The sequence below is a fragment of the Sarcophilus harrisii genome, chromosome 1 (genome assembly GCF_902635505.1).
Source record: "Sarcophilus harrisii chromosome 1, mSarHar1.11, whole genome shotgun sequence".
NCBI lineage: Eukaryota > Metazoa > Chordata > Mammalia > Dasyuromorphia > Dasyuridae > Sarcophilus > Sarcophilus harrisii.
In genome coordinates, this window is record NC_045426.1 from 490,902,524 (window position 1) to 490,921,838 (window position 19,315).

Below are 19,315 nucleotides of genomic sequence, written 5' to 3' on the forward strand. Positions count from 1 at the left end.
TGAACTGGTTCTTTGGCAAGTTGGTAACAAACTGCTTTTCCTACAATCTTCAATGTCACCTGCCCAACAGTTTCTCTAGGACCAATCCCTATCATGAATCCCCATTCCTGTCCAAGACCCAACACTAGGACAGACTTAGTTTGTCCCTGCATGATTTAATGTAAAGGAGGGCTGTCTAAGGAATTAGGGGTCCTCAGCTTCTGTCTTCACCTAATTACCATAAGCCTCCCTCTTCAGTTCTGGAACCCTATCCTCTTTATTGTTCCACCTGGGAATCAGTCCAGTACAGCCTTCTCAGGCTACACCCACCTCATACCTATTCTCTGTCCCCCCCCCCCCCCCACCTTGTGAGGCTTGGGTCTTCTAACGATTTCACTCCAAGTTGTGAAACCTTCCCTACACTCCATATTTCATAACCATTTTCATGCCCTGAAGACTGACTCCTCCTGCAAAGGACAAGGCACTGTAAAGAAGAGATGGCAACTCTGGATGTAAAGCTGCTCACTCACAGGTCACCGGTTTTATATTTCTATTTTTGTCACCTCTCCTGCATGAAAAATAAAATAAACAAAAACAACTAAGCTGTGTGATCTTGGGCAATAAGGATAATGATTAACATACCACTTCTCTATAACCCCACAAGATAAGTCATAAAAATGTTTTTAAAAGTATAATGTACAAAAATGTGAGTGAATATTACTACTATTCTGATCAGATGATCCGCTAATCCCACTACCTACCGCTCATCTCCTTGCCTGGTGGCCAAGCCACCTTATCCAGGAAGGCTGGGAACTTGTTTCCACACCTCCCTAGCTTGCACGTCCCTCCAGAGAGAAGAGAGGAACACCTACAACAAACACCTGAATACTTTCATGCCCAGGAGGACTACTTCTCATAGGAAAAATGTCCATTCAAAAAACACCTAGAAAAAAATCCCAAAACGCAAAATCAACACAGAAGAAAATAAAATGGTAGCCCAGTGAGCTACTGAAAGGCAAGTTAAGCACATTTCTATTTTGCATATTGCTGCTTTGAAATATATGTGAAGCCACTCAGCAGAAAGCTATTTTTGTTGGAATCTGAGAACGTCATGTTTGTCACAATTTCATTTCAACATCCACACAAAGTTGTTTAGCCGCAGGAAGAACCAGGTAGGTACATTGTCAAAACAGCAAAGACTAAATATAACTCAAATGAACTCATCCTGAAAAAAAAAAAACAGGATTGACAAAATAATTAACTCATGTTTCAACTTCTGTCTAAAAGTAAGCATTCTTTCCAAGAGACTTTTAAGTATCAGAAGGAAAAATAAGGAAGGCTTACAATCTTAGTAATATTGAGATATCTACAGAACCAGATTTTAGTGTGCTGTGTTTGAACAAAGAATTCCAAAAAAACTCTATTATTCTTTCATTTCTGGTGCACTATAATGGGTAAAAGAAAATGATTAACTTTTTAAAACATTATTGTACTAATCCTTTTTGCAGCATGGTCCAGAATCTATATCTTCTGATTTGTAGATCCTTCACCAGAACATTCAATGTTCATGCCAGTAAGTCACTGGAAGAGATTTGAGATAATGAAAACAAAAAGATCTACCACAAGTAACTTGATCCAGTTAGAAATCTTAGATTTTTCAAATAACGAAAAAGACTTCAGAACACTGTATGATAAGAAAAGTTTGTATCTCAATTAAATAGCAAAATATCCTTCACAATTTTAAAATAAAATTTGGTTTTAGGTTTTTTTTTCCCCCAAAGAGTTTTAGCCATTTCATCGGATAGGCTTTTACTAGTAGGACTGGACAATCAATCCCTTGACAATAAATATCTGAAAAAAGCAATTTATTTTATTAAATTTGGATATTACTTTCTGGTTAGGAAATCAGATGCTATTGGATGGTTAAAGAATGCATAGAATTTTCTATGACTAAACAAAAAAAGAAATGTGTTTCCTTTTTTAAAAGGGAAGATAAGAATGTTTTTCATTCATGGAAACTAGATTATTACTAATGTCTTTTTTCAGCCTTCAAAATCTGTATCCTAAAGATAGAGATAGTAATTTCTCACTTTAAGGTTCATCACATCACATTGGTTCCCACAAAGAAAGAAAGTATAAAATAGAAGACAATGGTCATCTCCACTTTTATAACCAATATGAAGTGACTGTCTAAATACTGTTGAGACAAGAGGATGAAACACAGATAGCTACTATTCCTGTTTTCCCAAGTATTTGTTTTTGTGCATTTGGTTTACCTTTTTAAGCAGTAAGTAATAAAAAGCATCTAGTACCATATATTTTCAGAGCTGAAATAGAAGGCCTTCTAAAAACAGTCCTACTGATAATTTGCCCACTAAAATGGAATAAAAATTAAACATTAAAACATTAAAAATGTTCAACATTACCTGACAACTCTTGTTTCACAAAAGAAAGTACAGCTAAGTAAACCTGACAGTCTGCTATAATTATTTGCCTCTGAAGACGATCAACCATAGATGGTGCAGATTTTCGGGCATCAACCTGTTTGAATAATGCAAAAAAGGAAAGGAGATGCCATGATAAAACATAAAATTAGCAATCCTATGCACTACTGTTTTGAGATAACTCTTCATTGAATGAAACAATTCCAAAATTAGAATTATGAAACAATTTCTCAAAAGTATGTCATAATTTAACAATGTTTTATATATAGCTCCATTGGATATGACTTGGTATTTTAAGAGTGTTGTCTAATAGAATATCTAGTCAAATTTATAAAATTAGAAGGATCTTAAAACATATAACAAAAATTAATGTTAAGTCTGCAAATCTTTCTTTACTTTGTTTATAAGAATAAATTTTTACTGATATGTTTGCTTTTTATTACTTTCCCAGCGTTCCACACCCAAAGTCTCCCACCACTTAAAGAAGGTGAATGTGATTGCTTCTTCTCTCTCTTCTTTGGGGTCAAGCTTGATTATCTTGATGCAGTTTTCAGTTTCTTTATCTTTTAATTAAACAGTCAATTCTTTATGCAAAGCGAATAGAGCAAACATGTTACAATATAAAGAATCTAAAAGTTAATTTGAAATATTTGCCATCCTTTAGGTTTATATTAAAAATCAGCTTATGATCCCATAATAACCTGGCTTATGGTAGCTAAGAGGTTAGGCAGGGGTCCTCAAACTACGACCCGAAGGCCAGATGCAGCAACTGAGGACGATTATCCCCCTCACCCAGGGCTATGAGTTTCTTTATTTAAAGGCCCACAAAACAAAGTTTTTGTTTTTACTATAGTCCGGCCCTCCAACGGTCTGAGGAACAGCAAACTGGCCCCTTATTTAAAAAGTTTGAGGACCCCTGGTTAGAGAGTATGAGTAATCAGGGTAAAAATATCTAGGAATCTATTGGATGATTGATTTAAAACACACACACACACACACACACACACACACACACACACACCTTAAAAATAAGTTTCAGAAAACTCACAAAGAGAAATGTATGCTTAGTTAAAACAAAGCTCTCCCCTCTCCCCACTATGTATTTTTAGGAAGATGTGGAAGAGGGGAAGGGGCACCTACAACTTTGCTCTGTATCATAAAAGCATTTTCTTAAAAGTGAAAAAGATAACTTTACTATAGAACATTTTGAAAATTTAAAATTAAATTTATTTTATTCATGCCACATCCTATCCTAGCAATATCTGAAATAAATCATGATTTTCCATTTAAAAATTCCTCCCCCTCCACAAAGTCCTACCCTGGAGTCTACTCATCATGATGCAGAATAGAGGGAGTGGTGTTTTTGAAGGCTCTGCCAATGCAACATAATCTCTGGGCAGATTTACTAAAGCTGAAAGAAATTACAAGTGTCATTGGGTAAGGAGTAGCTAAATAATTTCATAGAAAGAGTGATGAAACTGTAGTCAGGAAGAACTGAGTTCAAATGCTTAGACACTTAAAATATTTGTGAATGTAAGCAAGTCATGTAACTTCTCAGTTTCCTCATCTGTAAAATGGAAATAATAATAGCACCTTTTTCTCCAGGTTGTTTTAAAGATCAAATGATATGCATTAAGGGTTTTATAAACCTTAGAGCACTATATAATAGCACCACAAGAACTTGAAAGCCCTGTATATTAGTGATTATAATAATAATAATAGTAATAAGAAGTAGAATTTCTAAAGCACCAGGCGCCAGTCATTTCATTAAGAGCTTTAGGAATATCATCTCATTTGATCCTTCCATCAAGCCTTTGAGAAAGATGCTATTATTATCTCAATTTTACAGAAAAGGAAACTAAGGCAAACAAAGTTTAAATGAAGTGCCCAACTAAGTATCTAGGCTACACTGGATCTTGATTCTTCCTGACTTCAAGCCCCCTGCTCTATCCACTGTGCCTTTCAGCAGTCTTCCTTTCACTGGAGTGAACATGCCTGGGAGTGGTGTGGGAGGACAGATATTATTTTCTAAGGATGAAAATAAGATGTGGTCTGCAGTTTGCAACTAAATATGGAAAATTAAAGCTTCCCTTATAAAATGTAAATCTAGCTAACATGGATAAGTCAGAAATAGGCATTTATGAATGATTCCTAAAGTATTTACATGAGGAATAGGGCTTAATGATGAAAATAGCTGGTGTGACTAATATTCCCTTCTTGTCCTTTTATTTCCAGTGACTCTACTAGTGACTCTCCTCCTTTCTGTTTCTTTAATTAACAGGTTCTTCGAACTACTACCAAAAATATTACTGGATTCTCCCCTCTCACTAAGATTCAGCATAGAGGGCTTTTTGTCTAAATGAAAGAAAGAACCAATTTGGAAGAACCTCAAAAGCTTTAGACTCAATTTCATTTTTTTCAGAGTGACTGCCCCATACCTTTAACCATACTGACTGTTCTAGGAAAGCAAGAGAAAAGGACTTGGGAATCCAAATCAATGGCCACAAAGTAAAAACAAACTCAATTTTTAACAAGCTGTTTTGTAAAATAAAACAAAACAGAAACACCAACCCTCCCAAAAAACCATCTGCGGACATTTGAGTTCTGCCCAACCCCTCAAAAAATGCTCGTGATAAAACAAAAATGGAGGTAATAGTCTCCTCTTACTCTTGTCACCCATCTTCTAATATGGAAAAAAAAAAGAATTGTTACTAATTCCGGCTATTATACTATTGGGCAAATTTTCTTCTCTCTGTGGTTTCATAGATATCATAAGATAGGATGTGAGGAGTCTGTCTGACCAAAATAAAAGTTAGTGATCAGACACCGAATTTTAAAAGGCATAGAGATTAGCTTCTCCACAAAAATAATCCTATCCTGATGATTCATTTGGTTGTGGTGTTGGCCTGAGTTTCTACCAGAAGAGTTCAGAAGTGCAGGTTGCAGCAAGTTTATGATACTGAAAAAGTTTGTGAACATCAGCCTGGATGGTTCTCAGAATCATGGCTAAGTAAGGCTTATTATTAGAAGACTAGTCACTAGGTAGATGATAATCTTTTTTTTTTTTTTTTTTTTTTTTTTTTTTTGGCTACATCAACTCATGAGATGGAGAAAAAAATACTGTAGCACTCTTGGGTTTCTGTGATACAAAGAAGCTAAAAAAATCACATAATTCTTAAATTGTCTGAAAACATTAAATTGTTGCTATTCTTAAGGAGTGACCTTCATTCAACAATCATCAAGCTGCCACACTACTGAAAACTAGCGTAATGGAAAGAGTGCTAAACTTGGAATTAGATGGCCTGAGTACAAGTCTTGACTCTGTCAATTACTAGTAATGTGATTTTGGGCAAGTCACAAATTCTGAACCTCAGTATTTTTATCTATAAAATGGGGACAAAAATACTTATATTATCTAGTTTCACAGAACTAGTAAAACTGTGAAACACTACATAAATTCAAACTTTGATCCACAAATGAGCCACAGAACTGAACAAAGTGAAATTTAATAGAAATAACTCTTTCAAAGCTCTTTCAAAGATTACCAATAACTTCAACTGTTAAATTTGATTTTTTTTTTTTCAGTCCAAAACCTTTGCAAATTTTTTATGCCATTGAACACCATCCAACCCTGGAAATTCTCTCTTCCCTTTGATACTGCTCTTTATGGGGTTCTTCTACCTTTCTAATATTTCTTTGGCCTTTGCTAAATTATCATCCCATTCCTATACCCCAAGTGCTACCCTGGACCATGCTTTTATTTCTTTCTCTACATTATGGTGATCCTGTGCTAAATCCTAGGTTCTATCCCTGTACTTTTATATTTTCTGGCACGTCCCCCTAGGACCTCAAGCTGAGTATATCAAAAAGTAAACTCATATTCTCGTCCCCACACATTCACCTTCTCCAGACCTCCTTGTTTGTAGTGAGGTTACTAGCAATCTCCTATTCAATCGCTTATCATCCTCCACTCTTCTTTCTCTCTTCCATTGATATCTAAATCACTACTAAATAAATCTAATCAGTTCTACCTACACAGCATCTCTCTCACAAATTCTTTTATTTCCATTCACATCTCTTACCTATACCATAATAGTCTTTTAATGAGTATTCCTGTTTTTAGTCTCTCTCCTACCTAATCCATGCCATAGATCTAACTAAAACATTCTTTTTAATGCACAGATACAACAATGTCACTTTCCCCAACCAAAAAAATTTAACAGTTCTCTATTACCTCTAGGATAAAATACAGACTATCTAGATTGGCATTTAATGTTTCAAATAATCTTTTTCAGTCATGTTTGATTTTTCATGATTCCATTTGGGGTTTTCTCAGTAAAGATACAAGAAATGTAGGGCAACTAGGTGGCACAGTGGCTAGAACTCCAGCCCTGAAGTCAGGAAACCTGGCTTCAGACATGTAACACTTCCTAGCTGTACGACCCAATTGCCTCAGTCAGAGAGAGACAGAGAAAAACAGAGAGAGAGAGAGAGACAGAGAGAGAGAGAAATAGAGACAGAGAGAGAGAGAAAGAAACAGAGAGAGAGAGAAACAGAGAGAGAGAGACAGACAGACAGACAGACAACAAAGACTTGTCATTTCCTTCTCCAACTCATTTTACAGATAAGGAAACTAAGGCAAATTGGATGAAAAAACTTGTCCAGGGTCACACAGATAATAAGGGTCTAAGCCCAGGTTTGAACTCACTTCAGGCTCTGCACTCTATCCAGCACTCTATCCTTTTATACAGTCTAGCTCTATCTATATATCTTATATCGCTACTGTCCTGCATGTTTTCTACGTTTCAGAAAAACTAGATGACTAATTGTTCACCCAACTCATTGTTTCATCTCCTGTCTCCATGTAATCATTCAAACTATTCCCTATCTTTGCTATGTATTACCTCTTCATTTAGGTCTTTCAAAATTCTAGTCTGTCTTATTTACTAACTTACTAGGCCTAGATGAAGTGCTCCTACCTCTGCAAAGTTTTCTCTGATGCCCCAGATGCTACCGCTTTCTCCCTTCTCAATGAGTTACATTTTCATGCACATAATGTAGCTGTTATATAGCCCCAACAGAATGTAAACCCTTTGAGAGTAAAGAATTATATCTATTTATTTTTATCTTTCTATCACTAGAACCTACCATATAGCTTTGCACATAGTATGTACTTAATAAATTTAAATAAATGTAAAGAGTACACTCTGGATTAAAAAAAAAATCAACTGAACAAATAAGGACAGGAAAATATGGCTACATAATTATCATCATATAAAAAAGATGAAGGAGTTTTGATGGACGGCTAAAGGAAGAAAAAATCCTCTGTAGTCTGCCTGGTGAGAGTATATAAAGAATACTGATTTTAGCTCAGCCTGTTGAATTTTGGGAAAAACACTGACAGTTTGGGGAATATTCAAAAAAAAGTCAACAAAAATTATGAGGAAAATGGAAATTATGTTTGTTTGATGAAGAACCTAAAAGAAATTAAGTGTAAAGAAATGCTGAGTTCAGGGGTGTGATGGCTATGTTCCCCCTTATGCACAAACACCTATTGTGATACTAACTCCATGAACAATGACACTGCTGGAAAAGGCTTTTTCAGAAATATTTTCGAAACTGGATAGCTCTAGGAATGGAATTCCCGAATACTGTTGCAGTATGCAGTGCCGTGCTTTACACAAAATGCAAGTTCCTTGAGGGTAGTCTCTGTCTGGGGTTTTTGTGTTTACATATTCTTGGTACTTAGCACTCTTGTTTTGTAAGTCATAAATATACCTGTTGGTTATAAATGAATTAAGTACTTAAATGACTGGTGAGGGGAAGAAGGATGCCTGAAAACAGAAGTAATAAGTGTACTGAAGTTACACAAAAGCAGATGTTGTTATATAAGGGGAAAGAATTCCTAAAAAGCTGAACAGACAATCTTGAGAGGCAGCAAGTTTCTCCCTCCCTCCTAGAAGCCTTCAAGTCAAGAGTATTTATCTGTTAGGAATGCTACTAATTCAGCAAGTAAGCTGGGTGACAGAGTCTTTTCCAATTCTGAGATTTTATGATTCTGTGATACATATTTTGAAAACATGATACAGATGGACAATGAGCTGAACCTCAGAACTGGGGGAAGGAATTTGGAATAGATTATATTTGAGAAATTACCAAGTAATTTTATATGATTATATAATTCCACAATGAACCCTGATAGCTGCAATAAAAGCCCATCTTTTGAATTACTGTCCAAATGATGCTATGTGGCTTTCCATTATGGAAAATTTACAGAAAATATAAACAAGAATTACACAGAAAGGAGTATAGACACCAAGGAATTGGTGAAATTATAAATATCAAAGTTTCAAGTTTTCCTATTCAATATTTTGTTGATATAGGACCTAAGTTCCTTGAGCAGGAGCTATTTTCATTTTGCTTTTATATCCCCTCATCAACATCCACAGTGTTTTGAATATGGTAGGTAATATAGTTTTGAATTAAAGAGTAACTAACACCTGTTCTCCAATGTGTCAAGTTAAACTTGGCTTTTAAAGCTATATAAAACATATCATTTTTGTATAGACATAGAAATAAAGTCCACGTCTATGCTTCATTATGGCATTGGTGGTGAGTGAGGTGTTAAGTTAGCCTAGCAAAGCCCAACTATATATTGCATCAAGTTGCAAAGATTCTACTTACACAGCCTGAAGAAGGTAGCCTGAAACTCTAAAAATCCTTGAAGGAGAAAATCTCCTTCAACTCTGCCTCAGTGAGGGACCCCACCTGAGGGACAAACAGTTTCCTTCTGTTATCTAGATGGGTTCAGTTAGTCCTAAAACTCATTGAATTCTATTCAAATTCAGCTCAAGGTGAAACCCAGAATGTAGAACTCCACCCATGAGTTCCCTTCAGTTTGTAGCCAAAGCTCCTATTAAAAAAGAGCCAAACTAAAATCCTCTCTTTGCAGAGGTTCTAAATATGCCAGCTATGCAATGCTTGCTATGCCAAGGGTCTCTTCCCAATGGACTATTCTTTTCCCAGTGCCACCCTCTCTTTATCCTCACCTATTTCCCCAACAAGACTCTATGCCTCTCTGTCAGGATTTCTAACCTTACTCCCCAATCCCTATAATTAAACTTCTTTTATCAATCTAGGTTTTCGTGTCTGTAAATTCCTTTACAGAGAATCTCTGCACCACCAGAAGGGAGTTCCCCAAAACTCCTTATCCTTGTGCCAAATCCCAAAGGAGTGCAGGGGAGCCAAATCTCTCCATTTGATTCCCTGAACCACGAACCTGCCAATAGACCTTATCATTTAACTCCCTGACCACCAGAAACTCTAATTTCATTTTAGTTCCCTAAATCTAGACCTTGTCAAGCCTAGACCTTTATGTATCATGTTCTAAAATACATAAATAAAATTAAAGGTTTATAAATTATATCAAATCACTTATCAAAACATTTAAAAATATTTTTATTTTAAAATATTTTTTCTCAATTACAATTAAAAACCGTTTTTTTTTTAAAATATTTTTTTAAGTTTTCGGTTTCAAGTTTCAAGTTCTATTTCTCTCCTTGAGAGAATAAACAATCTTATTTATCAAAATATTTAAAAATACAAGTTTATGAAAGTGTTTATTAGTAGTGAAACAACCTATTAGCTAAGTCTGGCAAGGCTCAATTGCCATATGACAATTTTTTTGATCATACCATTTCAAGCCACCAGTGAAGGTAGGTAAGGATTGAAACCTACAAAGGTATTAAAAGTACCCCATACCAATGAAATAACAATCTTGTGAATAAGGTAAGAAAACTGAAGTACCAACTAAAGTCACAAAATTAAAAACTAACAGATTTCTATCCTATGTATTGGAAAGACTATAGAATACCTATCCAAAAATATAGAATACCTTTATATCTATAAAGAGAACACAGGAGGAATAAAAAGAAAACTAAGTGAAAATAAGCTTCATTCACAGCAATGAGGGCAATTTCATTTTGATGTTTATCTCTTCTGTGCTCAAATGTACTAAATGGCAATCTGGTGTGGTTTTTAAAAATAATTTGATGGTCCCAGTCATTATTTTCATTTTTTTTTCAAAAGAGGCAAAATCTTGGCCACAAAGCTTTTAATTTCCTCTACAATCGCCTTAACATTTCTCAACAACTCTAATTCATTAGAGTTATTTACTAAAAAAAACCCCAACATTTCTCAATAACTCTAGCTCAGTTATTTACCTCTTTTGTGTTATGGACACTTTTGCAAGCTAATGAAACCTACAGATCATGGAGTCTTCAGAATGATATTTTTAAATATATAAAATAAAATATACAAGATTACAAAGGAAACCAATTATAATGAGAAACCATTATCAAAATATTTTTAAACAGCAGGTTCACAGACACGTTAAGAAACTCTTTATTAGAGTAAGTTGTGTTTGAAACTATAAGAATAGAGGATTTAAGTTAGAAAAAAAATTAAAGTCAGAGGGGACTATTTTTTTAAAAAAATTTAACCTACTTAGAGAAAAATAACTCCGTGCTCTAAACTTAGATAAAAATACTGAAGTGAATAATAACAGGAGTGAATTTGACTAATATTTGTCATAATGAAGATAATAAAAAGATTTTACATATTGCTAAGAAAGCATAAAACTATAGTGGCTAACATGTGAGTTGTCATTTAATGATATTTCTCATTGGACCCTATAAAAGCCATTCTAAGAAAATGAAATAGCGCTTATATAGTCGTTACAGAAATAAATACTGAAAAACATCATGATTATGGTAAAAATTACCATTAATTTTAGATTAATTGAAAATGAACTTTTAAAAATTCTATGCAAAAAGAAAAAGGAACAAAAGAGTTTCAAAGTATCCATAGATCATTTTTAGATTTTAGCTACTATGATTAATTAACATTGACAAGTACTGTCATAACAACATTTCCAAACTTTTCACAGAAATATACAGTGAAAATATTTTAAAAATATTTCTGGAATGTAGTTTTAGGGCAAAGGCTAAATGAAATTCGGTAGCGCTTATATAGTTGTTACAGAAATAAATATTGAAAAACATCATGATTATGGTAAAAATTACCATTAATTTTAGATTAATTGAAAATGAACTTTTAAAAATTCTATTACAGAAATAAATATTGAAAAACATCATGATTATGGTAAAAATTACCATTAATTTTAGATTAATTGAAAATGAACTTTTAAAAATTCTATGCAAAAAGAAAAAGGAACAAAAGAGTTTCAAAGTATCCATAGATCATTTTTAGATTTTAGCTACTATGATTAATTAACATTGACAAGTACTGTCATAACAACATTTCCAAACTTTTCACAGAAATATACAGTGAAAATATTTTAAAAATATTTCTGGAATGTAGTTTTAGGGCAAAGGCTAAATGAAATTCGGTAGCGCTTATATAGTCGTTACAGAAATAAATATTGAAAAACATCATGATTATGGTAAAAATTACCATTAATTTTAGATTAATTGAAAATGAACTTTTAAAAATTCTATGCAAAAAGAAAAAGGAACAAAAGAGTTTCAAAGTATCCATAGATCATTTTTAGATTTTAGCTACTATGATTAATTAACATTGACAAGTACTGTCATAACAACATTTCCAAACTTTTCACAGAAATATACAGTGAAAATATTTTAAAAATATTTCTGGAATGTAGTTTTAGGGCAAAGGCTAAATGAAATTCGGTATTATAAGCTAAGGATTCCAAAATATCTTTTTAAAAATGTGTTAATACTTCAACTTATAAGAAGGACATTTAAAATACAATAAAAAATGAAAAGTGCATGCTGAAAATTCAATTCAACAACTGTTTAATACCTATCATGTGCAAATCATTATATTTGAAATTAGAAAATAAATGAGACTTCTTTTAAAAGAATCCAAATAGATGTTGAAGAAATACTACTGGAAAAATTTATAAATTACTACAGTTCACACACACACACACACACACACTTATCTTAAAAAAAAAAAAAAGAACACAAGAACCCTATTATGACCACATTATTGATGCATGCTGAATCAAACATATTAGTGCTTAAATGATAGTAGGTAGTAGTTTGTTTTGTTTTGTAGTTAAATATACTAATACAAATGGGCTGAAAAAATTCTGGCAATGTTTTCCTATATTCTTCCTTATATACTTGAAACTATAAATTATCTACTAAATGAAATCTTAGGAGCAATAGTAGATAGCGAAGAGGTTTTATTCATTTAACATTAGTCAGGGGGAACTAGATGGTACAGTGGATAGAGTGCCAGCCCTGAAGTCAGGAGGACCCAAGTTCAAATCAGACACTTAACATTTCCTAGCTGTGTTACCCTGGGCAAGTCACTTAACCCCAATTGCCTCAGGGGGAAAAAAAAAGATTAATTAAAAGATATTCTTTAAGTGTATCTTGAAGGACAACAACTGGAGAATAAAGAACATTCAAATATTAAAAATATATTCAGGAGAGAAAAATTAATATCAAATCTTCCCATCTCTCCTACCCCTAATTTCCAACTACATAAATGCCAAATTGCTGATTTCATGAAATATCTAGCTGTTCTTAGGAACTAATCATAAGATTGGTAAAAAGACACTTAGGGGTTATTCAGAAAACTGTACAAGGGAAGTAGAACAATTGCCTCTAAATATGAAGCTTCCTTCTTAAGCCAAATCATCACTATGCATTTCCAGAATCATTACTGAATACAATATGCTGAATAACAGTAGTACCTTTTAAATATTCCATTAATTAGAAAATGCTTCCAGTTGATAAATATTTAAATTAGTTTCTTATTCTTTTAATAATATGAAATTTGTGTTCTAACTGCCAAAATCATGGCACAGTAGTAATTAATGTCAGAACCAAGCAGCAATCTTTCCAAATGTGCAAAATTCACCATTTAAATGATGACAGACTTACATTCTTCTTGATCTTATTCTTGATTGTTTCAATAACCCCAGCTTCTTCACTTTCACATAGTTTTTCTGTCGTTTTTAAGTCATCACATGCCAATTGCATTTTTTCTTCCTCAAATGTCATCATGGCATTCTTCCAAAAATAAAAATATGAAAAATTAAATCATGAAATGTCTAAGACAGTTTATTACATCAAAATTTTGACAGAAAAAGAGAGATTTACACAAAGTTCCAGTAGCCCCAAAAAGAAAAAGAAAAGTTATTCTCCTCCAATTAATTAGTTCTTACAAAAGAAAAATAATTAATAAAGGCTTTAAATTTTCCAGAATCAGAATTTAACTTTCATTCAATTTGTTACCCATTAAATCTAATATAAAAAGCTACCATATGACATCTGTAAATAAAAATTTAAAGTAATAAATATGTATGTACTAGCAAAATAATGTTTTGGTCATGTATACTTATTGTGTATCTAAGTTATATTTTAATATATTTAATATCTACTGGTCATCCTGCCATCTAGGGTAACAATGTGAATGAAAGTTAAATTGGAACAAGAGGTTTGGCAATTGTTAATGCTGTAAAGTTACCCATGTATATATCCTGTAAATAAAAGGCTATTAAATTAAAAAAAAAAATATGTATGTACTTACTGACAAACAAGCTTTACTACATTAAATTAGAATGTCTTTATTATTTTAAAAAAGTAATAAAGACCTTTTACTTTCTGATTAGCATACCCACAGTAGCAGCTTTCACTCTAGGTTCTCAGTTCTAACTCAATTCTGCCTGCTCAGAAATTCAAGTGGAACAAATATAAAATATAAGTTTTTTATACTTATACAAAGTATGAATTCTTTAAGAACAGACTCAAAGAATGTTGGCTGTTGATCATCCAGTTAATTTCCCCATTTTAAAGGTGAGAGAACTAGAACGTGACTCATTTGAGGCCACATCTGTTTAGCTAAAGAACTGAGACCAAAATCCAGTTCTATGGACTCTTGAGCCTGTGAATTTTCTACTATACCATTATAATCATAAATCTTAAAGTATCAGAACCATACACGGTCTCAGAACTCATTTAATTCAAACAACAATCATTTTAGATGGTTACTAACACAGTAATCTTATTGAAAACTCCAAAAATTATGCTGTCCTTAGTAAAAAAAAAAAATGTATAATGAGACCTAGCTCCAGTCATGTTATCTGCTCAACTAGTTCCAGGCAGTGGCAGGAAGAAAATGCAACAGTGTCTTTATTAATACTATCAGTATCTCTAATCCTATTTACATCCTTTAGAACTTAACACACCAACAGTACCAACAACAAAACCTGCAACCACTACCCATCTTCATTAACCTTTACCATAATTGTGTGAGGTAGAAAGGGTAAGCATATCCATTTTACACAAAAAAGCTAAGAGATTAAGTATTTTGGCTAAAGTCACATGGCTAGTAAGTGGGTAGAGGCAGGAAAAAAAAAAAGGCCAGAAAAACCAAGGTTCTCTGAATCCCAATATCTAATGATTTTCTTATGCAGCCAGATTCCTTTTTAACAGAGTGGCCAAAGTTGTAACACTAACCGTCTTATTTTCTGCATCTCATTTTACTAATAATAAGGAATTAATGCTAATGTTAACTGAGCAGCTAGGTAATGCAATAGATGCTGTGTAGGGCCTGTAATCAGGAAGACCTAAGTTAAAAATCAGGTCTCAGATACTTACTGGCTGTGAGATCCTGGGCAAGTCATTTAATTTCGTTTCCCTCAGTTTCCTTATCTAGAAAATGGGAATAACAATATCACCTACATTCCAGGTTTGTTTTGAGGATTAAATGAGAAGACAATCCTAAAGTACTTAGCTCAATGCCTAGCACATAGCAAATGCTAAATAAATATCAGTTACTATTACTATTATCATTATTACTCCTTCTATTTTTTTTTTTTTTACTGTTTTTGCCTCTACTTGCTAATTTAAAAGTGGAAGTAAAGAATGATTCTGTAAATACTTATTATTAAGATTTTTAAAAAGATGCTTGATTTAAATGTTGTTTGTACACCATCCTATGCTTTTCTATATATGAGTTAATAAAAAATACTCAAATCATGAATTCTTACACACTACTCCATTTATTATATAATCAAGTTCTATATTTCCCTTATTTCCTATATTTGGGCTTCTAAAGTGACAATAATTGGCAAATTTTTATTTTCATCTCGTTCAATAGTGCTAGAGGGAATTTTCTCTCTTGGGCACCTTTTTCAATTGTATCTGTATTTTAATAGTTGATTTTTAAAACAATTGAATAAAGAAAGAAAATCATTAAAATAATTGAAACTTTCTGTTTCAAACTCTTTATTTTCCAGACAGTAGGTAAAGAATATCTATTCTCTTCCCTCTTTTTTCTCTTCCCAAATCAACTTACCAAAAAACTGACAAAGCTGGCTCCAAAACTCATTAGTGGGCTATGATTTCTGTCAAGGAAACACAAAAATTATTCCTGTGTTAATCTTGATGCCCCCTTTTAAAAGCATGACAAATTATTATAATGATAAAACTTTGGCAATGGAAAGATAAAAATTCTTCAGTACCTCAGGCATATGAAATTCTCTTAAACACAAACCAAGAAATAAAGAGGCTTCTCTTGGTATGAAAAGCCATGCAATGTATTCATTTACACATTTACAGAAATATCAGAGCCAATAAGGAAAGATTTTAAAAAATAGATTATATTTTATATAGTATTCTATATGGGTATTATATTAGTGCCACTGAAATTAATATGTCTGTTTTCTATAAGTTACTTTTACCATTCAAATTGCCTTAGGCTTATACAGTTATAAGCCTATTTTTGAAAGGAGCCAGTTGGGAGCCTGGAGTTAGCCAGTCTTGCTTATTACTCTCAGACACTTATGCTGGTGTTTGCTGGCTGACCTTGCTGAGCTGTGTCCCCCAAACTGGCCCAAAACAAAACAATGTGTTTCTGTGTCCCACCTCTTCCTGGGAAAGACTGTCTATTGTTTTTTCCTAATTCCTCCTTGAACCTCCCTTTTGTGCTTTTCATAAATAGATCTCCCAAGCCTCTCCAATTTTCCTCCTGATAAAGCTTTTCTGCTTTCAATCCAACTTGGACTTCTCTCCATCTTGAGGGGTGGGCTTCATCTAGTTAAGATTTCTAGTATCAGAAGTGAGATTCATCAGGGGCTTCTTTGTGACCATTTGAGGGGGATGATAACAGGCACTTTGATACCACCTAGGACTCTTTAATGTCCACCCTCACTTAGGATCTGATGAGTAGACTCCTTGCTTGAATTTTGAACTCCTTTCAGATGAATTCATTTATTAGGAGGAAAAGGGGTTTGGATACCAGAGGAGTGGCAGGATAGGCAAAGGCCTGGGATGGGTAATACGGATCAATGACTGAGGCTAAAAAGTCTCAGAGATTTGTAGCCACAAATAGAGACCCCCAGAATGGGTTCCACTGGTGACACCAGTGTGGGCACTACAGGGCAGGCATCCTACTATGAGGAACCTTTGAAGGGAAGGAGAGAGGAAGAAACAATAGGAGGAAAGGAGGTCGAAAGGGAAGGAGGGAGGGAGGGAGGAAGATAGAGAAGGAGGAGAAAAGAAAGGGAAAAAAGAGAAATTAAAGAAAAAGAAAGGAAGGAAGGAAGAAAAAGAAAAAAAGAAAAGAAAAATTCTGGAATAAAATAAAATCTTGACCAAGTTCCCATGAGTAACCAAACTTCCCAAGATGCTAAAGGTACCCTGTCCCACCAAAGGGACAACAGTTGGCCATATGTCGCTACATTATGATCCTCAAATCTGCAAATATTTAACTAATCAGGAGAAATTGATCCAAGACAACTCATCACCAATTTAAAAATAATTTACCCTGAGAAATGTTTTGATGAAGCCAGCAAGAAAATTTAATATCCCAAGTGGGATGCTTTTAATAATGGGCTACTCAAAACCACCAAAAGAAAAGCCTCTTGTAACTTGGATTCCTTTAAAGAAACCTTAAATAAAATGAAAAAGAATGCAGAAAGAGAAAAAAGAAAATATCTGTACCCTCCAGAATGACAATCAGGTTTATATTGCTCAATTAAAACAGTAAATGAGGGATGTGCATGTAAGGTAGGACCAAAGCATCCGTCCCAGGAAAGATTTATTCACCTGTCCCTAGGAAAGATTCATGCTCCTCACTCTAAGGATAAAGCAGGGGAGGAAGAGGTCCTGAAGGCCATAGCCCCAGGACCTAGTGTATACTAAAACCCTTTTAAAATCAATTCAGTTGAATTAAGTGACTTCTGACATAAATTTTCAAGAGATTTAACTGGTAATCTGTGTTAGTTCTAATTTGATTCTTAACATAACTGAAAACTAAAGAAATGATGACTGATCATTGAAAAATCTTATCCTGGTCAGATGAATTTTTATTTTTGTTTAGCAGCTACAAGTGGTGATTTTTGCCCACTTCTACCTAAAAGGGTTTTCTTCTTTAAATCCCTATGGGTCTGTCTTATCATTTTGTAGGCTTGAATCTTTATAAAATACAGGAAAATTTTTGTCTAGTGTTATGTTTCTTTGTTTGTAGATTCTGTTATCTTGAAAGATTTAAAATGAAGCCAAACAGAAAAACTTCTAAAGGCTGTAACCAAAAAGTTTAGAACACTAGGAAAGATTAATGAATTTTCATACTCAAAGCAAATGTCCTAGTAAGCTCATTTAAGGCTTTCTGTAGGGAATTAGGTAATAAGAAAAGAGAAAAAGAAAAAAAAAAAAAAAGACCTGCAAAATATTCCCATTGGCAATGGTTTCAGCTTTGGCCACACAGAAATTATAGAATTAGAGTCAGTTAATAAATGCAGAGGGGAAGATGACACTTAAAATATGAGCCTGGGTGGACAAAATAGTCAATAACTATAGCAATCTAGTATTTGACAAACCCAAAGATCCCAACTTTTGGGATAAGAATTCACTATTTGACAAAAACTGCTGGGAAAACTGGAAATTAGTATGACAGAAACTAGGCATGGACCCACATTAAAATCACACACCAAGATAAGATCAAAATGGGTCCATGATTTAGGCATAAAGAATGAGATTATAAATAAAGTAGAAGAACATAGGATAGTTTACCTTTCAGACTTGTGGAGGAGGAAGGAATTTGTGACCAAAGAAGAACTAGAGATCATTATTGATCACATAACAGAAAATTTTGATTATATCAAATTAAAAAGCCTTTGTACAGATAAAACTAATGCAAACAAGATTAGAAGGGAAGCAATAAACTGGGAAAACATTTTTACAGTTAAAGATTCTGATAAAGTCCTCATTTCCAAAATATATAGAGAATTGACTCTAATTTATAAAAAAAAAAAAATCAAGCCATTCTCCAATTGATAAATGGTCAAAGGATATGAACAGACAATTCTCAGATGATGAAACTGAAACTATTTCTACTCATATGAAAGGGTGTTCCAAATCACTATTGATCAGAGAAATGCAAATTAAGACAACTCTGATGTACACACCTGTCAGATTGGCTAAGATGACAGGAAAAAATAATGATGAATGTTGGAGAGGATGCGGGAAAACTGGGACACTGGGTGCATTATTGGTGGAGTTGTGAATGAATCCAAACATTCTGGAGAGCAATCTAGAATTATGCACCAAAAGTTATCAAACCGTCCATACCATTTGATCCAGCAGCGCTACTACTGGGCTTATACCCCAAGGAGATATTAAGAAGGGAAAGGGACCTGTATGTGCCAAAATGTTTGTGGCAGCCCTCTTTGTAGTGGCTAGAAACTGGAAAATGAAAGGATGCCCATCAATTGGAGAATGATTGGGCAAATTGTGGTATATGAATGTTATAGAATATTATTGTTCTGTAAGAAATGACCAGCAGGATGAATACAGAGAGGCTTGGAAAGGCTTACATGAACTGATGCTGAG

General features: G+C 33.7%; 1 protein-coding gene and 1 long non-coding RNA gene across 5 annotated transcripts in view; one reads left to right on the top strand and one right to left on the bottom strand.

Annotated features, from left to right (window-relative positions):
• Nucleotides 1-5,030, top strand: part of LOC116420596 — a 69,228-nt gene extending 64,198 nt beyond the window's left edge. The window contains exons 4-5 of one of the 2 annotated variants that reach the window (XR_004230961.1): nt 2,875-2,910; nt 4,705-5,030. This is a non-coding gene — a long non-coding RNA (uncharacterized LOC116420596). The remainder of the gene's footprint in view (nt 1-2,874; nt 2,911-4,704) is intronic. The other variant, XR_004230962.1, reaches the window with a different exon arrangement.
• TTC39C (tetratricopeptide repeat domain 39C) overlaps nt 1-19,315 on the bottom strand; it is a 105,851-nt gene that overhangs the window by 57,661 nt on the left and 28,875 nt on the right. The window contains exons 2-5 of one of the 3 annotated variants that reach the window (XM_031946519.1): nt 15,780-15,828; nt 15,080-15,133; nt 13,361-13,489; nt 2,406-2,520 (exon numbers count right to left, since the gene is read on the bottom strand). In XM_031946519.1, the coding sequence (XP_031802379.1) occupies nt 2,406-2,520; nt 13,361-13,489; nt 15,080-15,133; nt 15,780-15,828 (347 nt within the window). Of the gene's footprint in view, nt 1-740; nt 917-2,405; nt 2,521-13,360; nt 13,490-15,079; nt 15,134-15,779; nt 15,829-19,315 lie in introns of those variants that run through there. The other 2 variants (XM_031946520.1, XM_031946521.1) reach the window with 2 other exon arrangements.